Here is a 19,252-nt window from a genome sequence, read left to right as displayed (position 1 = left end):
CCGGAGCAGAGAAGCCAAACTCAGGCCCTCAAGCCTTTTCCTTGCCATGGGCAGGAATGCTTGTCACCACCAGCAGCCCCACAGTGACGGCAGCTGTACTACGACACAGTGACAGTGTGAGGCTCACCATGCACCCAGCTAATCTCTGCGTGGGTGTCCACTCACCAGTCCTCATCACGGGGCTTGGAGGGAGACTATCCTCATCACTACTTGTCCACCCAGGAACGGAAGCCCGAGTGGCCATAGGCCTTGCCCAGGATGCATATTTTGATCCTGCTGGTCTCAAAGCTGGGGCTTTTCACTGCTGTCCCTTTAAGGACCAGTAACATTTGTGCTTCCCACAATCCAGCCTAGTCCTGTCCCCTCCCAGTGTCCTCCCGCCCTGCCCCTCCCTGCCTTTTACAGCGCTGCAAGCAAACAGCCACAGTGACTGAGCCACTGCCCTGCTCTGGGCCTGTTTCTTCACCTGTCAAGTGGGAGGGTGGTCTAGTGACCTGCCCCCCCAGTACTATTGCATTATTCCTGGATTCTCAGGCTCACCACTGTTATGTGCTCAGCACGGTGTCCCCAAACCGTCTGTTCCCGGGTCTGCTCTCAGGGTTGTACCTCCTAATAGCCCCGAGGTTCTGAGGAGTGTTCTTGAACTTGGACTTCCTCCCTGGAACGAGGGGTTCCTCTTCCCCCTCTTTGGCGGCGGGTTGTTAGATTTTCCCGCCACGTGTGCTCCCGGTGGTCTGCAGAGCTGTCCCCAGGGCGCCTCCTGACCTCCCCTCCTGATGACCGGGAGCTCGGCTCCTTTAGGGGGGTCACCCAGCGGGGCTAAAGGGCTTGCTGTTGCTTTCAGGTGGCGGTGCCTGGGGGGGCGCTGGCTACCCTATGCCCAACGTGCCCCCTATCGGGCTGGATAACGTGGCCAGCTATGCGGGGCAGTTCAACCAGGACTACCTGTCAGGAATGGTGAGTCCCACCCTCCTCTGGGGCTGCCCCTGGGGCCGGGTCTGCGTGGGGGGCAGCTGCTGGCTTCCTATGGCTTCCGAGAGATCTGTGTGTATTCCCCTGTGGGCGTGGGCTGTGTTGAGCTGCATGCATCTTAGGACATAAGGGTTTTCATCAGGGCTCTGCCACCCCCTCACTGTCCCTCTCTGGCTGTGAATATTACCATCAATAATATGAGGGGAAGGGGAACGTAGTGGACTGATGGTGTCTCAGGTCCCTTTCAGCTCCGGGGTGGCTGGGTACAGGGTGGTGCCTTCGTGGAATATTTGTTGAGCACTTTGTGTATGTTGTGAGCATAGGGCTGGAGTCTGTGTGGGTAGGGAGGGAGGTGGGGGATACATGTGTGCTTGTGTGTGTGCGCATGTATGTGTGTGTGTGTGGATGGCTATGCTGGTTGGACTAGACTAGGGAGTGTCAGCATGACAGATATGCCACTTGTATTTGTGGTTTTGCTTTTAAAAGAATATATTTTATAATGTGAAAACAAGTATGCGCAATGTGAACGGTGCAAATAATATACACTCTAACGTTTGCGAGGCCCATCTCTAGGCACTGGGGACATGTGAATAAAACAAACTGGAATCTCAGCCTTGGTGTGCTTGTCATCTCCTGGGCAGAGACAAATCATAAACATAAGAGTTACAGACAGCGTTGGTGCTAGGGGGAAAGAAGAGCCAAGTTGGGGGATCAGGAGTGCAGGGGTGGTGTGGGACAGTGATTTTAAGTTGAGTGGTCAGGGTGGGCCTCCTGAGAAGGTGATGTTGGCACAAAGGAGGGGGGCGTGTGCTCCACGAATGTTTAGGGACAGGTGTGCTAGGCAGAGGGAACGCTGTGCCTGGTACACTCAGCCATCAGCTAGGAGGCCAGCATACCCAAGTGTAGCCAAGGGGGGAAGTGGAAGATGGGTGGGGGTCCAGCTCTTGGAGGGTGCGGGAGACTGTCGTCAGCATTTAGACTTTTACTTTGGGTGTGGTGTTGACCATAAAGGAGGTAGAAGTACAAGCCCACCTGAGCCTCTGCTCCCAGAGGTGTCTACGGTGAACAGGCTGGTGAGATGGTGCACCCCCGAACCTGTAGACGGGCCCACATGCCTCGGGCTGTGAGCTCTTACCTTCCCCCAGCTGGCCTGAGATGGAAGGACCAGGTTTGGTGAGGGAAGGCCAGCTCCCTGCTGAAGGACGCAGGCTCAGATCCAGAGAGATCTGAGTCAGAGCCCCAGCTCAGCCATTTATCGCCTGTATAGCTTTGAACAAGTGGCTTCCCTTCTCTGAACCCACTTTACCATCTGTACAGTGGGTACAGTGATACTTCCTATTTCACAAGTGGAGCTACGAGGCTCGAACTGGATGAGGCAGGAAGAGAGCTCAGCACAGGCAGGGCACACAGTAGGTGCTCAGGAACGCATTGATGGTGTGCTGGTGGATGGGTGACTCCGCTTGAGTGAGGCTGTTAGGAGCCCACCTCAGGCTTTGGGTGGGAAGGGCAGAGGGAGAGAGTACATTTGGGCTTCGTTAGGGCCTCTCATCTCAGGTGTTGCTTTGCCTCCTTTCAGGCGGCCAACATGTCGGGGACATTTGGAGGAGCCAACATGCCAAACCTGTACCCAGGGGCCCCTGGGGGCAGCTACCCTCCAGTCCCCCCTGGGGGCTTTGGGCAGCCTCCCTCTGCCCAGCAGCCTGTTCCTCCGTACGGAATGTACCCACCCCCTGGAGGAAACCCGCCCTCTGGGATGCCCTCATACCCGCCATACCCAGGGGCTCCTCCTGTGCCGGGCCAACCCATGCCACCCCCTGGACAGCAGCCCCCAGGGCCTTACCCTGGCCAGCCACCAGTGGGCTACCCTGGGCAGCCACCAGTGCCTCCCTCTGGGCAACAGCAGCAGCCAGTGCCAAGCTACCCAGCATACCCAGGGTCCGGGACTGTCACCCCTGCTGTGCCCCCAGCCCAGGTGAGTGTGAGCCCTGCGCTGCCCTTGGTCCAGGAGACATGTGGCCCAGCATCCTCTGCCAGCAAGGCTGGGGCTGGGTGGGGAGGGCTTGGTCCTTCAGCTATAACGTCGTGTTTTCACAGAGTGTGCGTTTCGCAGAACCCTCATCCCTGGTTTGTAGTCCCAGCGTGGCCAGAGGTGCTGTGTGCGAGCTGGGTCAGGATGCCCCCGCGGGCTCTGTGCTCCTCTGTGCGTGCTTACTGCTGGCCGTGTGTTCTGTTTAGGGCTGCATGCCACTAGCCCCAGCTTTATGCCAGCGACTCTTGGTCTTCAGTCCCCTTGACGTGCTTTCCCCCCGTCCCATCCCCACAGGTTTTCGAGGCATCTTAGGACCTCCTTTGGGTAGGGACAGTTGGCAGCTCTCCCTGCCCCAGGTTGATCTTGGCTCGTTTGGGAGAATAGTTTATGTTCGCAGAGCCCAGACTTGGTTGTCATGGTTATGTGGCCCAGCCAGCCCAGCACAGGGCTGTGGTATCTGTATGCCTGCTATTTTTTGATGGAGGGTCCGCTTCTTCTCCACCCCTGCCCTGCTCTCCATCCACTCTCACTGCCTGCCTCCCTCATCTTTGCTCTGAGCTTATCTCCTTAACTGTGTGATAACCAGTCTGTACTAGTCACAAGGGAATGACCCACTGGGAGACAGGTTAGCTTGGCAAGTTCAAACTTGCTGGGCAGTACAGCTGTAGACACTAGGAAGAAGTCTGGCGGCAAGCTGGTTGTGGAATGTAGAGAGCAGTGCCAGGAACCTGGGCCAGTCCAAGAGGGAGTTGGTTTCCATCAAGGATCAGGGCTACTGTGTCCTGTGGTGAGGTTGCGCACCTGGGGTGGGGCTGTATTCACCTGGAGGTGATGCTTTTTTCTAATTTGCACAAAGATGCCACTTCGGCTAGCCAGGCTGTTAGGAGGACCCTGAGATGTGCTCACGTGACAGTGGAGAGGTGGCAGGGGAGGTCGCAGCTCCTGCTCCTGAGGCTGGCCTGTCATTAGGAGCCCACAGCTGCGGTCCTTGTGGGGCTGGAGGGAGGACTGGGCTGGGGCAGGTAGTCAGGGTCAGGACTAGCTCCAGATGGGCTCCTAGTCGTGGGCAGATGCTTCAGTCCCGAAACCTGAGGACAGATACAGCCAAGTCAGGCTGACTCAGTGTAGAGTCTTCTGTGCTGCTGACCAGGGGCCTCTTCAAGCCTCAGACTCTTAGAGAAAGGATGGTTCCCAGAGTGTGGGGTGGGCAGTCCTGTTTCTGGGAGATGCAGGCATGCAAGACGTCTTACCTGTGTCTGCTTATCCGAGTAGTTTGGGAACCGAGGCACCATCGCAGATGCTCCAGGCTTTGACCCCCTACGAGATGCCGAGGTCCTGCGGAAGGCCATGAAAGGCTTTGGTGAGAGACCCAGGGGGCTGAAATTCTCCCAGGTCCGGATCCCCCAGGTGGTTACATGTGGCCCTATGGGTTGGGTAGCTGGCAGAGGCAAACCTGGTCCCAGTGGCCATAGGAGAAAAGGTGACCATGGAGGTGGCAGTTGGGATACCCAGGTGGATTAGAGGACCCAAGCAAGGAAAGTTTGCAGGTGATGAGCATCCCGTGACCCCAGCCTTGCCCACTCCCCGCCCTTTCTTCCTCCAGGGACTGACGAGCAGGCCATCATCGACTGCCTGGGGAGTCGCTCCAACAAGCAGCGCCAGCAGATCCTCCTGTCCTTCAAGACTGCGTATGGGAAGGTAAGTGAGCTGGGCCAGGCCACATCCTGGGGGTCTCCTCTGCACAGCTCCACTCTTGCTGCCCAGCAGCCAGTGGCCTCCCAGCTGGTGGCATCTTTTAGAATTGAAGGCTGACCTGAGGGAGAAGTCCCAGGGCCCGTGTAACACTGAGGTTGGCTGAAAGAAAGGGCCTAGCCCTGGCTCTGCCACAATTCGCCAAGACCACGGATAGGCCTTTCCCCACCCAACCCACCTGCCACTCTGTGTCCCCACCTGTCAAATCAGCTCTCTTCACAGTTGCCCTAGGAGGCTTAGCTGATACAAGAACTTTGAAGGAAAAGGCGTTAAATACTGAACAAATGCAAGGGGGCCACATTTTGAATCTTAGGAAGGTAATTGGGTAAGTATTAGATAGGTTAGCGCTCTAGCCCCGTGCTTCTCCGACTCTGATGTGCCGCGGATCCACCGGGCATCTTAAAAGGGAGACTCCGAGGCGCAAGCATGGGATGGGGCCTGAGATGTGGTGATACTGCTGGCCCTCGGACTGTCCTCCAGCAGCTGGGGTCTGGGACGTGGTTCTGTTTAAGGGTCTTCTGTGGGTTCTCAGGGTAGGTTTTGTTTGTTTACTATCCAATCAGGATTTGATCAAAGATCTGAAATCTGAGCTATCAGGAAACTTTGAGAAGACAATCTTGGCTATGATGAAGCCCCCGGTCCTCTTTGACGTGTATGAGATAAAGGAGGCCATCAAGGTGTGTACATGTGTCTGTCTGTCTGTCTGTGTGTTCACATGTGTGGACACAGAGCCCAGAGGATTGTGTGGCAGCTGAGTTGGAGTCCAGGTGGACAGCTGAACTTTACGTGATTTCCTCAAGGAGCATCAAAACCTTTCTCCATCCTAAAATAGTGGAGGGGGCTGGGGTTGTGGAGGAAGCTAGGGATACGGTGAAGAGAGGGTGTGAGGCTGAAGCCAATGTCATTCGCATTCCTGGGAACTCTTATCACCAAATGACAGAAACACACCTGAGGAGCGTAAGTGACAGAAGAGAGGCATCGGTTGGGAGGGTAAACAAGTGCAGCCCGGCATCTAGAGGGCCCGGGCCGGGGATGTGAATGACAGGGATCTGGGCGTGACTTCTCCCCATGGGGAAGCTCGTCATGGCTTCTTCCTTCTTCTGTCAACTTTTGTGCAGCTCCTTCATGTCTGCCTGGCAGGGCATGCCTGTCAACCTCTGTTTACACTCAGAGATCCGGCCACAGACGAGAACAGCTGTCTGTCAGATTCCAAGTAGAAGGCAGATCAGCTCAGCTTGGGCTCCCTCTCTCCCCCACCCCACTTCCAATCAGCTATGACCAGAAGGAGGGCCATATATATTCCAGGCAGTCCCTATGGCTCCCGAGAACCATGGCAGGTATCCCACAGAATGGGGGGAATCTTTGTGAATGGAGCAGGTCACCCAGAAGGAATCAGATACTTACTCAGAGGCTGACAGGTGCAGTGACCTTCTGGTCCCCAGGAGAAGCCGAGAATGCAACGTAGTGATCTGGCGGGGAGAAGTACATCTCTGTGTCTTCTTCTGGGGGGGGGCCCAGGGAATGGCCCACAGCCTGGGAAGAGCAGGGGAGGGCATCTGCCCAGCCCCCTGCCTCCAGCCATCTCAGGCAGTGGTAGTTTTGGGTGCTGGAAACAGCAGATGCTGGGGACAGCTGTCACTAGCTAGCTGTGTGTCCTTGAGCTTCTAGAAGTGGGGAAGGTGGGTGGTCTCTTTCATGACGTGGTGAAGGCTGACTAAGGTAGCAAATGGAAGCTCTGTCACCTCTGAGCTGGTTAACAGCAGTGGGAGTGGTAATGGCGCTAAAGGCCTGCACTGTGGAGGGCTTTCTGCGGGCAGGCACTGTTCTAAGCGTTCACTCATCTCATCCTCATGACTTCCCTAAGGTAGGTTCTAGTATCACCCCCATCGTACAGACAAGGAAACTGAGGCCCAGCGAGGTTCAGTAACATGCCCAAGGTCACACAGCTTGTAAGCAGCAGAACCACCGTTCACATCTACATAAAAGCCTGGCTGCTGGCCTTGTCCTCTGCCTTCTCACTGTCCCTAGCGTTGTCATCCCTTCTGTCCTCGTTGTTGCTGGCTTCTCCTAGTAGCCTGCAGACACTCCACAGTCCACTCTGTTGTTGGGGTTAGTAGCTGTTGAGTCGGCTCTGACTCATGGCGGCCCCACATGTGCAGAGTAGAACGGCTCCGTAGGGTTTTCAAGGCTGTGACCTTTTAGAAACATATCACAGGCCTGTCTTCCGAGGCGCCTCTGGGTGTGTTCCAACCACCAACCTTTCGCCTAGTGGTTGAATGCATAACCGTTTTCGCCACCCGGGGACTGTACTCTCTGATCTCTCTTGGGTTAAACCCATTTTCTCAGCTGTTTCTTACCTCAGTCATGGGCTGAATTTGGAATAAAACAGCCCTGGGTCCCATCCCAACATGGCTGTGGACCATGTGGCCTTGGGCAAGTCGCTGCTTCTCTGATTCTCAGTTTCCTCCCAGGTGATCCCTGATTGTCACCCTTGTTGCTGTCGTGATCTGGTGCCTGCCTGGCCAGGGCTGTGGAGGGAGTCTGGGCAGCAGCAGGAGGGGCGTGTCTCTGTGCTGGGGCCTCTGTTGCTGGGTGTGGTGCCCCAAGGGATAGCGCAGCGGCCTGGCGCCTGCTACCTTTCCTGGGTGCTGTTAGAGGAGACTGTAAACACATGGTTGGTTGTGTTCTCTGCTCCTGTAGGGGGCTGGCACCGATGAAGCCTGCCTGATTGAGATCCTGGCGTCCCGCAGCAATGAGCACATCCGGGAGCTGAGCAGAGCCTACAAAGCAGGTGAGGCAGGCGGCTCCCAGGCCCCTAGGTGCTGTGCTCTGCAGGTCCCTCTGCTTTCTGGGCCCTGGCCACATCCCTTCCCAGGGATTCTTACTCCTTCGTGGCGTTCTTGTCATCCATTCCTACACCCCCAATACATTGGGTTTTGACCCAAGACCCAAACCTGCCTGCTGTTTGCACACAGGGCAGGTGACTAAGGAAGGGAGGGCCGGGAAAACCTCTTGGGTGTGGTTTGGGCCAAGCCCGCCAGAGGCCAGGTCAGCCCAGAGGTCACAGGCCCCTCTGGACCCCTGCCTCCCCCTGTACCCCCTATGGATGGTGTCTGCACTGGGCAAGCAGCTCCATCTGGGGGCTGCAGGGTAGACCTTCCCTGTGTCTCCCCTGTTCAGAATTCAAGAAGACGCTGGAGGAGGCCATTCGGAGCGACACGTCGGGGCACTTCCAGCGGCTCCTCATCTCCCTCTCTCAGGTGCCTCTCCCATCGCAGGGCTTGGGGCTCAGGGCAGAGAGCATGGGTCAGGCCAGGAGGGGCCTGGAGCCATGAGGAGAGGGACTGGGAGGAGGGCAGGCAGCTGTAGGGAGACGTCTGATCTTGTACCCTGCGTCCTTTCAGGGAAATCGGGATGAGAGCACCAATGTGGACATGTCACTCGTCCAGAGAGATGTCCAGGTGAGTGACAGCATGGCCAGGTACCCAACCCGGACCCCCTCAACCAGGTGGTGCCACCCACCATCTCGCAGCTCAAGGGAGGTGCTCTAGGTTCGAAAGAGCAGTGGATGAGGAGAGGACTCAGGATGCTCCAAAAGTCAGCCCTGCTCTGCTGCTTGTCAGCTGTGTGACCTTGAGCGAGTCACCTACCCTCTCTGGGCCTCAGTTTCCCCATTTATAAGAGGAAACTTGCAAGATACTAAATATTTCAACAGTCGGTTGAGCAGGTTGTAGAAGATTTCCCGTGACTCAGTGCCATTCCTGTGCTCACTTGCATGTACTGGTATGTTGGCAGGGGGCACGCTTTGCACTTGCCTGTTAAGCTTTTGGAGGTTTGAGCGCAGAAACCAGCTTTCACATCAGTGGTGCAGCTGAAGAATTGCGCCCTTGTCCCCAGCCTGGTGTGAGTGGCAGACAAGAGGGGGAAAGTCCCTCTGCCATTTCCTGTCTCTGTCCAGGCATCGGGGCTTGGTCCCTCTCTGGAGGAGTTTGCATTTCCTGCTAGTGAACTGATTCCATAGTGTTCTGGCTGGAGACACCTGTGGTGTCCTGGTGGGATGGAGCTGGACATGCCCAGGGGCTCCAGCATACCCCACTATTGCACCTGCCCCTGCATAAGTCCCACTGGTCTCTTGGTCATCTGTCATGTGTCAGGTTGGAGAAGGACCACAAGGAATGCCCCCGTTAGGGCTGGAAGAGAGGACTCTTCTAGTCTAGTCCTTTTGCTTTCCAGATGAGGGAACAGAAGCTCAGAGGGCAGTGGCCTGCCTAGAGCCACACGACAAGTTGGTAGCAGAGCTGGGACTCAGACCCAGGCCTCTTGTCCCATTTCTTCCTGGTGTCACTGCTCTTTTGGGCAGGTTATGGCTGTTCCTTAGCTGGCCTGGGTTGTACCTTGGTTCTCTGGTCCAGAGTTCTCTCCCAGTGTCAGGACCCTGTGTCGCCCCACGAGGGGATGTGTGGAGGGTATCTGGATGGCCTGGTAATGTTACACAGCAGCATCTCAGCAAACACAGCTCCCGTGCCGGGGTGCTACCTCCCCTCGTCTCCCCCCGGCCAGCAGGGCGAGGAGGCTGTCTGCCAAGCTTTCCCTGGTGCCCTGAACCGGGGTGGGGCAGGGCCCTCTTTGCATGCCTGTATTCCTCTGTGTCCAGGAGCTGTATGCAGCTGGGGAGAACCGCCTGGGAACAGATGAGTCCAAGTTCAACGCAGTTCTGTGCTCTCGGAGCCGGATCCATCTAGTGGCAGGTAAGGCAGTCCTGGGCCTCCCTGGGGCCAGTTAGATGAGGGCAGATAAGGTATTGTGGGGAAACTAAGCTTGCCAGGACCATGGGACATTTCTGCTCTACATGGAGCCTTTGCTTCTTCAGAGGAGCCCCCTGGTGGTGATATAAAAAGATGCTGTCAGGGGTTTCCTGAGTTTCTCCAAGCGTCCCGTTCTGGAGGAAGCAAAGGAAGAGGTGAGGGAGGTGGTAGGCTCCTGCTGGCTGGCATCTTTACTCACTAGAATGTGTAAGAAGAGAGTCGTGAGCCCCCAAGAGCACCCAACCCAATGTCATGCAATGTGTGGCATAAGAATTATAATAATAACACTAGGAGTCCCTGGATGGTGGCGCAAACAGTTAAGGCGCTCGGCTGCTAACAGAAAGGTTGGCGATTTCAGTCCACCCAGAGGCACCTTGGAAGAAAGGCCTGGCAATCTTCTGAGAAATCAGCCATTGAAAACCCTCTGGAGCACTCATGGGGTTGTCATGAGCTGGAATTTGTTTTAACATTTATTTACTTTTGGGTTATTCTGCAAGGATAAATTAGCTCCCGTGTGGGCGGGGCCTTGTGGGAGGTGCTGGGGAAGCAGCAGGGAGCAGCTGGCTTCTAGACAGGTTGAGAAGGACAAGACTGACATGTGAATGACAGAGGAGGAGTGGGAAGGGACCTGTGGGGCTTGCGAACGAGAGACTGCTGGGGAGCAGGGAGGGCCTGGAGAGGATGAGGTGGGATGGAGTAAGCAGGCCAGCGAGGTGCAGTGTGGGGCAGGGGTGTTGCCTTGTTTAGGAGCAGGGTTTGGAGGGCTGGGCTGGCGCCCTGGTGGGGCCGTCTGGGGCACTGAGAATCAAGTGGACGGGGTAGGCTCCGGGAAAGGGCAGCTGGTGTTTCTAAGTCTCAGGGGTAGAGGCCTCCTCACCGTCTGTCTCTTCTGTTTCCTGTTAGTTTTTAACGAGTACCAGCGAATGACAGGCCGGGACTTTGAGAAGAGCATCTGCCGGGAGATGTCCGGGGACCTGGAGCAGGGCATGCTGGCTGTGGGTAGGTGTTTTGGGCCTGCCTTGCCCACTGCCCACAGGGCCTGGGCTCAGCCTCTCCCCCAGGGTTGGTTGTCTCTGGGGTGAACATGTGTTTGTAAGTTGTCAGGGTCTCATCACCCTTTGGCAGAGGGGTGGTATAGGCAGAGGACCACAGGGTCGATTGTTGCCAGATTCAGCAGCTGCTTGGCGGGGGTCACACCCCTTCCAGGACCACTGCTGAGTTGAGTGGGCCTTCTGTCCCAGAGGCATCCTGTTTGTATTCAAGCTCCATTCTAGGGAAGGGAGCTGCAGCATGGGTATTCACGGGAGAGCATCCAGCTTCTCTCTGAGAGGACGATGACTCTGATCCTGCCAAGTTTCTTCTAAAAATACACCCCTGCAGGCAATTGTCAGATGCTTGTGATGGAAACACGTGGAAAGATTTTTACTTGCAACAGGAAAGCAGGCCTGTGCTAAGAACAGCTGGCCCAGCTCCCAGGATGGGGGGTTAGGGGCGTGCCCCTGGCAGTGCCCATACCTTCTAAAGCAGTGCCTGATGGGCTCCTGGTCCCCCCCACCCTAAGGGGTCAGGCCCCCACCTACGGCCCTCGCAGCCCCTGTTTATACCCACTGGGAAAAATGGCAGTTTTCCCATTTTTGCTTTGGTTTCTTGGAGCTTTCTGGGTGGGACACACATAAATGTGCCTCATTTCCCTGCACGCCCCTCCTGGTGGGCCTTGGGCCTGCTGGACAGAGAACTCTAGGGAGCGCTTTATCTGCTTGGTCCCCTTCTCTGGGAGGGTCATTGCATCTCCACTCACCTCCTCCCCCGTCAAGCCAAGGCCTGGTCCCTCCTCACCCTCCATGCTTCCTCCTTTGAAGCTGTAAGCACCGTTTAAAACCCTGGCCCCTCTCTGCTTTTCACTCCTTCTGCCACGTTGGTTGCCAGGAAAGAGGTTGCATGTTTTAATTCCAAAGAGCTGGAGCCATGCTTGTGGGATAGTGAGCCTGGAGGGGTAGGGGAGGTGGATGCAGTGATGGGCTTGATGTTTGGATGTCTGTATGCTCCGTGCCGCCTGGGACTGAGGACTTTCTGTAAATCCAGTTGTGCTGTGTTTCTCTTTTCTAGTGAAATGTCTCAAGAATACCCCAGCCTTTTTTGCTGAAAGGCTCAACAAGGCCATGAGGGTACGTAATGTTTGCGTGCAGAGGACCTGGGGATGGAGAAGGGGGGTTTCAGCCCTCCCGGGGCTGGGGCTGAGGATAGAGGCCTGGGGAGAACCACACCTCCAGCCAAGAGGCCTGACAGCTCAGGGGGACAGGGAGTGAGGCTCCCTATGTCCCCCTGCCCCGGGAGGTACAGGAGGGGACCAGAGTGCCAGGGAGGATGGCAGGCGAGGGGGACTGGCACTCACACTCTCGGGCGGGCTCTCTATAGGGAGCAGGGACCAAGGACCGGACCCTGATCCGCATCATGGTGTCTCGCAGTGAGATTGACCTTCTGGACATCAGAGCGGAATACAAGAGGATGTACGGCAAGTCGTTGTACAACGACATCTCGGTACGGCCTGGGGCTGCCTCTTGGTGGCTTACTCACCTGGGACCTCCCCGGCCCCTCCAGTCTCCCCCATATCTCTCCCTCCTCCCACCTCCCATGGCCGAGGCCTCTGCCGCACACTGGAATCTTGTTTATGGACCTCGAGTTGTTTCTTTTTAGCTTTTCAGTTGTACATCCAGTTGCCCTCAAACAGATTGTAAGCTCCTTGAGAGCAGGGTGGGTCTTGCACCCTGCTGTCGACCCACCCTGCATCCCCCACCGTGTGGACAGATACCAGGACCCTCCCACCTTGGTTGGTGCCTGACTTCAGCGTCCTGACCACCTGTGAGAACTTACGTCCCAGGGGCTCTGAAGCTGGGCTCTGGCTCACTGATGCTGCTGCTTCCGCTCATGTCACGGTGGAGGCAGCAGAGGAAGGCGCTTTAGAGTGTGGGCCCCAGTTCTGGCTTTTCCACCTGCTAACTGTGTGGTCTCAGGCAGCTTCCTTGAACCCCCCTGAACCCCAGTTCCATCATCTTTAAAGTCAGGGTAATAATAGTTCCTCCCTGTGGGTGTTGTGAGTATTGAGTGAGGCGGTCCCTGTAACACGTTTTGTCATGTACATGTTGTTGTTAGCCACCCTCGAGTTGGCCCCGAGTCATGGCCACCCCCTGTACAATGGGATCAGACTATGGTGATCCATAGGGTTTTCACTGGCCCGATTTTTCTAAGTAGATCACCAGGCCTTCTTCCTAGTCCACCTTAGTCTGCAAGCTCCACTGAAACCCGTTCAGCATCATAGTGACGTGCAGGCCTCCAATGCCAGACAAGTGGTGGCTGCACATGAGGTGCACTGGCCAGGAATCGAACCCAGGTCTCCCGCACGGAAGGCGAGAATTCTACTGCTGAACCACCACTGCCCCTGTGATATATATGTCAGTAGCGTTTGATGTTGGGCAAGTCACTCAGAGAAGCTAGTTTCCATTTCTCTGGCTCTAAAAACGATGCCACTGATAGCAGAGAATTGTGACTATTTACAGAGTATCCCTGGTGGGTCAGTGGGCTGTGGGCATTGGGAAGAAGCCACAGGCTTTGCTTTTCCAGGGGAGGCGTCGGTGTGAACTGGGACACCTGAATCATAATGGTCCCCACCGTTGATGGTCATGTAATAGTCGATTCCAGTTCCTCTGCAGGACGTAACAGTGCGTTGTGGTATGGTCCTCATGTGGCTCAGGACACGCATCGAGTAAGACCAGCACCAGTTAGCCCTGAGCGGTGGTTCTTGTGGCTGATGTTTAATTTTTTCGGTGTTCATCTTCCAAATTCTAACTTTTCTAATTGGGGTGACAGGGAGCACAGCTTTTTATGGTCTGTGACACCTGTGACACCGAGCATACGAGCCTGACACCCACTGTAGGGCCAGTGCGGTGGGGAGTTTCTCTGGCGTGAGGCCTGCCTCTCTGTAAGGGGACTCAGAAATGAAGAAAATGAGGAGCTGGGAGGTCAAAAGTGGCCTCCCTTAACTGGTGTCCTCCTTGTTCCCGTGGCCAGGGAGACACTTCGGGGGATTACCGGAAGATTCTGCTGAAGATCTGTGGTGGTAATGACTGAGCAGTGCCCGGCGGTCACTTCTGCCTGCCTGCCAGCAACAGCAATGCCAGGAAAAGGCCAAAAGAATGTCTGTTTCTAACACCACCCAGAAAGTAGCCTGAGGGTCTCAGCGTGGACCACCCAGAGAGCCTCAGCCCCTGTCCTACACCCACCCCTCCTGACCCACATACTGTGCTGAAGGACCTGGGTCGGTTTAAACCTCTCTCAGGAAGGATCCCCCCTCCCCATGGCCTCCTGCTAAAGTAGATGTTTTATTTCCTGTCTCATGTGATCCTTTCCTTTTGCTTGTGTCTAAGACTCTTGGCTTCATTTCAGTCATGTAGTTTTATTTTTTATCTGGAGGCATATTTTTCTATGGTCGTCGCCAGACAAATGCATGCAAGTCTGTCGACTGTGTACACATTTCTGGTGGGGGAGCACTGTGTCTTCACTGGGGCGTAAAAAGAGGACCTTTAAGGGTAAATCTTTGCATCTGGTGAGTATGTGTCATGAGTTTTGTTATTGCCAAACGCACTCCTTTTTAGAGGAAAAAAAAGACCAGGGCGTCATTTGTTCCATCTTTCATGTAAAACCACGAGGAGAAAGCCAGTTCCCTGGCAGTGACAGGGCTCCTTGTATTTTGGGATGTGCCTTTAACCTGAATGTCTATAACCAAAAGCTGTTTGCAAATTAAAGCCAGCCAGTTCTGGAATGTTCTAGAATTTTTTCCTGGTGCCAGCTTGTTTTCTTCTGCTTCATTATCCCACCCTGCTGCTCAGCAGTTCCAGCATATTAACCAATAAAAATTCCTGTAACTTTAAGTAGAAATTTGTGCTCAGGAACCCCTGAGCAGAAGCTCATTTACAGGAACTTGGGTTGTAAAGACAAGAGGAGGGAGGTTCCTGAAATCTATAGTGGGTGCACAGACGCTGAAAAGCCACAAGGATCTTGGTCCGGTGTGGGTGCAGTGAAGTCCCCTGAGGGTGAGGTAGGAACAGTGTGGTCCTTCCTCGGCTCCTGAGGAAGGGTGTGGGTAGGCGTGGTAGTACATCTCAGCTTAGCTGGTGGTTAAGCCTTATGGCCGGGGCGGGGGGGAGGTGGGGGGGGCAGAGGAGAGGGTGGGAACAGCCCAAAGAAGCATAAGACCGGTGTCTTCCCTCTGGGAGCCTCTGGCCTGAAATGTGTCTCCCCTGCTGTGGTCTGTAGCAGGCCCTTTGTTGTGTGTTGATGGTGTGTGGTTGTGGTGTTTAGAGAAGGGGACTCCAGAAGAGGCAGTTTCTAGAAACCACTGTGTCATGTCCAGAAGCCAGAGCTTGTCTTACTGGTCGGATCCCTTTCTGGTCTGTCCATCGCCTACTGTGTTGAAAAGTTTAGATAAAGGGGAGAGTCCAGAGAGACTAGGGTGGAAGATCAAGCCTGCTGGGACCTGCCAAGGGCCCCTGAGAATGTTTTGTCCGCAGAGTAGACATCTGCTTGGGGTACCGCTCGACTGTCACTGCCCTAGGCGTAGTGAGAAGAGTAACACAAGGGGCATGCAGCAGCCACGAGCTAAGCGCTAACCTGGTCTACCTAGACCTGCCTTCCTGAGCCAGGGGAGACTGGCATGGGTACTGGGATCACTGAGCCCCATCCTCCCTCCTTCAGCCCTGCCTCAGTTTCCGGGCCTGGAGCCTCTCGAGCTAGTCCACTTCCACCCAAGACCTGGCCTGCCTGGCTTAGGCCCCATTCCTGAGAAACCCCTCCCATAGGGCTGGCCCATTGCTCGCAGTTGCCAGGGGGGACCCGCCCAGTGGAATGAGCTGCTTGGCGCTGCACAGCTTGCCATGAACTCGGGCAGACCCTGGGGGCCTGAGCTGTGCCAGGGCCTAGATCCAGCCTGCTCTGATGTGACTGAAGGTTCCGTGCCATTACTTTGCCCAGTTGTCTACACGAGAGGTCTCAACCTGGAGTCCGGTAGGCAGTATCTAGCCTGCAGATGCATTTACTTTGTTCCCCCCCAATTTTTTTTTTTTTTTATTGTGCTTTAAGTGAAAGTTTTCAGTTCAAGTTAGTTTCTCATACAAAAATTTACGCACGCCTTGTTATGTGACGGTAGTTGCTCTGCCTATAATGTAACAGCACACTTCTCTTTTCCAGCCCGGATTTCCTGTGTCTGTGTGACCAGCTAATGTCCCCTTCTGCCTTCTCATTTCACCTCTGGACGAGAGCTGCCCATTTAGTCTCATGTATCTCAAAATGTCTCTTTAGAATGTTGACTTTGTTGCCAACATTTTAACATTGGGAGAGTTCATATTTTAAAAATTCAGGAATCTTGGCTTCTCTTGAAAAATCAGAAATTGAGCAACACTAGGCTTGCATTCCTGTATGGCAGGAGCTGCCGGAGCCACGTCGCAGCTGCCCCTGTAGACAAAGTGTGTACTTGCCGTCTTGCCACAGGCCTCACCACTCCCTACTGTGTCACACCAAACCCATGTTGCCTGTTTGTCCCCTGCAGGACTTTGAGTTTGAAGCTTCTGGTCTACACTCTTGGTGACCACCCCTGGGTTTTCCAGTGTTGGTTCTCCCTGGCTTCCTGGCTGCCCTCCTGGCCGTGACCATGAGCGCCAACTGATGATAACTATGGACTGGAGGACTGAGTGAGCTCATTGAGATGACCCCAGGAACAACAACAAGAAAAAAATTACTGCCCTCCAAGACCAGCGGGAGGTTGGGGTCAATACTGCTGATTTTATGCCTAGGACAAAAAACAAAAAAACAAGGAGACACATGACCATACAGGTCATCTTCCTGGGAGAGAACCACACTTTTTTTCCCTACTTCCTGGAGGTGTTAGTCAAGGCCAATCTATGCTACATGTCTAATCTCACTTCCAAAATAGCAACTAGAGGATAAGACATCAAATGAGTTCATCCCTGAGTAAATTTTCAGCAGCTGTGGGGGCGCTGGAAGGAACATGTATTAGGGGCAGGACAGGGACTAGAGTGAGGCACTTGGGTCCAAAACGTAAGGAAGGAGTCTTGGAGGGCTCGCTTGGTGGAGAGTAAAGAGGCCTGAAGCAGTGGTTCTCAGCCCTAGTGTGCATCGGCATCACCTGGGGGTCTCGTCAAAGTGCGATTCCCTGGGGCCCATCCTCACAGTTCTGATCAAGCACGGGGCCTGGCGGACTGCATCTGTAACCAGGTCGCCTCGTGGTTCTGATGCTGATCTAAACACTCCTGCACTGAGGCAGAGAGCTCCCTGAGACGAGAGGTGTTCACACAGGCAGCAGGTAAGCAGATGGCAGGGCGTGTTTGTTCGGAGTTCAGTCAGGTGATGGGAGATGGAACAAGGCTACTCCCAGCCTTGGGATGTGGGATCTGAAAGATGAACCTTTGCCGGTGCCCGTGGTTAAAGCAGCGACTGAATGGCCATACTGTGTCCATCCTTTGTTGGCCTTGCCAGCCTAGGCCTTGGCCCTTCATCTCTGCTGTCAGCCCTTTCCTGCCCCAGCTGGTACGGACCCAGAGTCAGACCTGGAAATGGAAACCAAGCTAATTATGTTTCCCCCAGGCAGATGACAGCTAAAATGTTCACCTTACCAAACCCAGAAGCTCTCTGCCTGTGTTCCTCTAAAGAGCAGAGATATCATCACTCAGGTCCCTACCTGCCCCCAAACAGGATCTCCTCTTAGCAAAGAAGTCAGTCAAGCCCCCAGCTCTTCCAGGGGCTCTTACCATTAGCCCCTGCTCCTTGGAAAGCTGCCTCTTGGCTTAATACTGGGATCCACCCTGAGCCTGGTTCCTTTCCAACGGTAAAAGCTGATGTAGTCTCAAAGCAGAAAGAGCACACAACTCAGCCACTGACCCTGGGTAAGTCACTTCCCCTTTGGGGCCTCCACTGTCCCTTTGTAAAATGAGGGATAAACTAGATCAGAGCTTCTTAAACTTTAATGTGGTCAGCACAAAAGCTGTGAAAAAGCTGCAAAAATTGTGAGAATCAACTTTATCGTAACTCTGGAAACTAATCAAGTTTACAACAGCCATGCTAGCTAGTGCTTAGTGAAGAGAAAAACCTGAATCTGGGCTAGAGAGCTTTGTGGCGTTTTAACTTACCTGGCCCCAATCCCTGTGCTCAGCAGGGACCTTGAAGACAACAGCCTGCACTCGTGGTACAGCTTCCTAGTACCAGACAGACTAGAATGGACCTTATTCTCAAAAAACTATGGTAGCGCAGTGGTGAAGAGTTTGGCTGCTAAACAAAAGGCTGGCAATTTGAATCTACCAGCTGCTCCTTGGAAACCCTATGGGGCAGTTCTACTCTGTCCTATAGGATTGCTGTGAGTCGGAATCGACTCGATGACAACTTTTTTTTTTTTGGTAAGTTTTGACCTGTCTGGTGGCTCTCTGAAGGACTAGCTCAAAGGGCTTACCTTTATTTCCTCTAACTTGGAACTCTCCCAGAGTGGAGATGGCAACACTGGGAGGGGGCATTTAAAGGCAAATGAATTAGCCCCTGCTGCATAGAGTAAGGGATAACAGATGGAGCAAACAATAGACATAAAAGCTTGGAAGCAAAGGCTGAGGGATGAGATGGGAAAGGAAGGCTGAGCAGAGTTGTGAACTGCCCATTGAGTGCTGAAGGTGTGCCTGGACACACAAAGCCCATCTGCAAAGGCTGTGAGAACCACTAAGTGAAATGGGCACTGATTCAGTGGCCACACAGGACAAAGACTACAGACATTGCAAAATTAGTTCAGAAAAGTCCCTAAACAAACTACTGTATTTTTATGCAAAGAATGCATGTCTTCTATTTGCCGACCGTGACCTCCCCCGTGAGGTATTTTCATAAGTGCAGTATACTAATTTTTTTTTTTAACAGCGACATGTAGAAAGAATTGGCATTGCAGTGTAAAATGTTTGCCTAAAAATACGGTACGCCATCTAAAAACTAAACAAGAAGCAGCAATAAAGCCTGGGAGGGAGGAATATGATTTCTAGAACTGTCAGATTATTCATAATGTTCGGTTTTCAACAAAAAATTATGAGGCATGCAGTGACATAAAGTCTGGCCTGCCTGTACACAGGGAAAGAAGAAGGTAATAGAGACTCCCTGAGAGACCCCGGAAGTTGGACTTACTAGATAAAGACTTTAAATCGACCGTTTTAAATATTCTTAAAGAGCAACAGAAAACCATATACAAACTGAAGGGAACCATGAGAACAATACCTCACCAAATAGAGAATAATAATATAAAGGATACAAATAGGAAATCTGGAGTTGAAAAATACAATAACTGAAGTAAGATTTTCACTAGAGAATTTCAACAGCAGATTTGAGCAGGCAGAAGGAAGAATTAGCTAATTTGAGGACAGTTCAGTTAAGATTACCCAGACAGAGGAGCAGAAAAAAAAAAAAAAAAAAATCCTGAGCCCTGTGGGATACCGTTAAGCGCAACTTACACATAATGGGAACCCTGAGAAGAAAGGAGAAAAGGGCAGAAAGGATATTTAAAGAAAAAATGGCCAAAAAATCCCCAAATTGATGAAAACACAAATCACATCCAAGAAGCTCCATGAACCCCAAGTAGGATAAACTCAGAGATCCACACCAA

At 53.7% G+C, this 19,252-nt stretch overlaps 1 protein-coding gene across 2 annotated transcripts in view; it reads left to right on the top strand.

The window, feature by feature from the left end:
• The window catches only part of ANXA11 (annexin A11), a 59,520-nt gene extending 45,136 nt beyond the window's left edge, over positions 1-14,384 (top strand). For both annotated transcript variants that reach the window (XM_049856018.1, XM_049856017.1), the window contains exons 3-15: positions 845-957; positions 2,549-2,944; positions 4,274-4,361; positions 4,605-4,699; positions 5,317-5,430; positions 7,454-7,544; positions 7,934-8,013; positions 8,158-8,214; positions 9,408-9,501; positions 10,462-10,557; positions 11,665-11,723; positions 11,974-12,096; positions 13,624-14,384. In XM_049856018.1, coding sequence (XP_049711975.1) covers positions 845-957; positions 2,549-2,944; positions 4,274-4,361; positions 4,605-4,699; positions 5,317-5,430; positions 7,454-7,544; positions 7,934-8,013; positions 8,158-8,214; positions 9,408-9,501; positions 10,462-10,557; positions 11,665-11,723; positions 11,974-12,096; positions 13,624-13,683 — 1,466 coding nt within the window. In that variant the 3' untranslated portion in view covers positions 13,684-14,384. The remainder of the gene's footprint in view (positions 1-844; positions 958-2,548; positions 2,945-4,273; positions 4,362-4,604; positions 4,700-5,316; positions 5,431-7,453; positions 7,545-7,933; positions 8,014-8,157; positions 8,215-9,407; positions 9,502-10,461; positions 10,558-11,664; positions 11,724-11,973; positions 12,097-13,623) is intronic.
• The last annotated feature ends 4,868 nt before the right edge of the window (positions 14,385-19,252 follow it).

The sequence above is a fragment of the Elephas maximus genome, chromosome 16, assembly GCF_024166365.1.
Source record: "Elephas maximus indicus isolate mEleMax1 chromosome 16, mEleMax1 primary haplotype, whole genome shotgun sequence".
In the NCBI taxonomy this organism is placed as follows: Eukaryota; Metazoa; Chordata; class Mammalia; order Proboscidea; family Elephantidae; genus Elephas; species Elephas maximus.
This window is presented reverse-complemented; position numbering and strand designations above follow the sequence as displayed.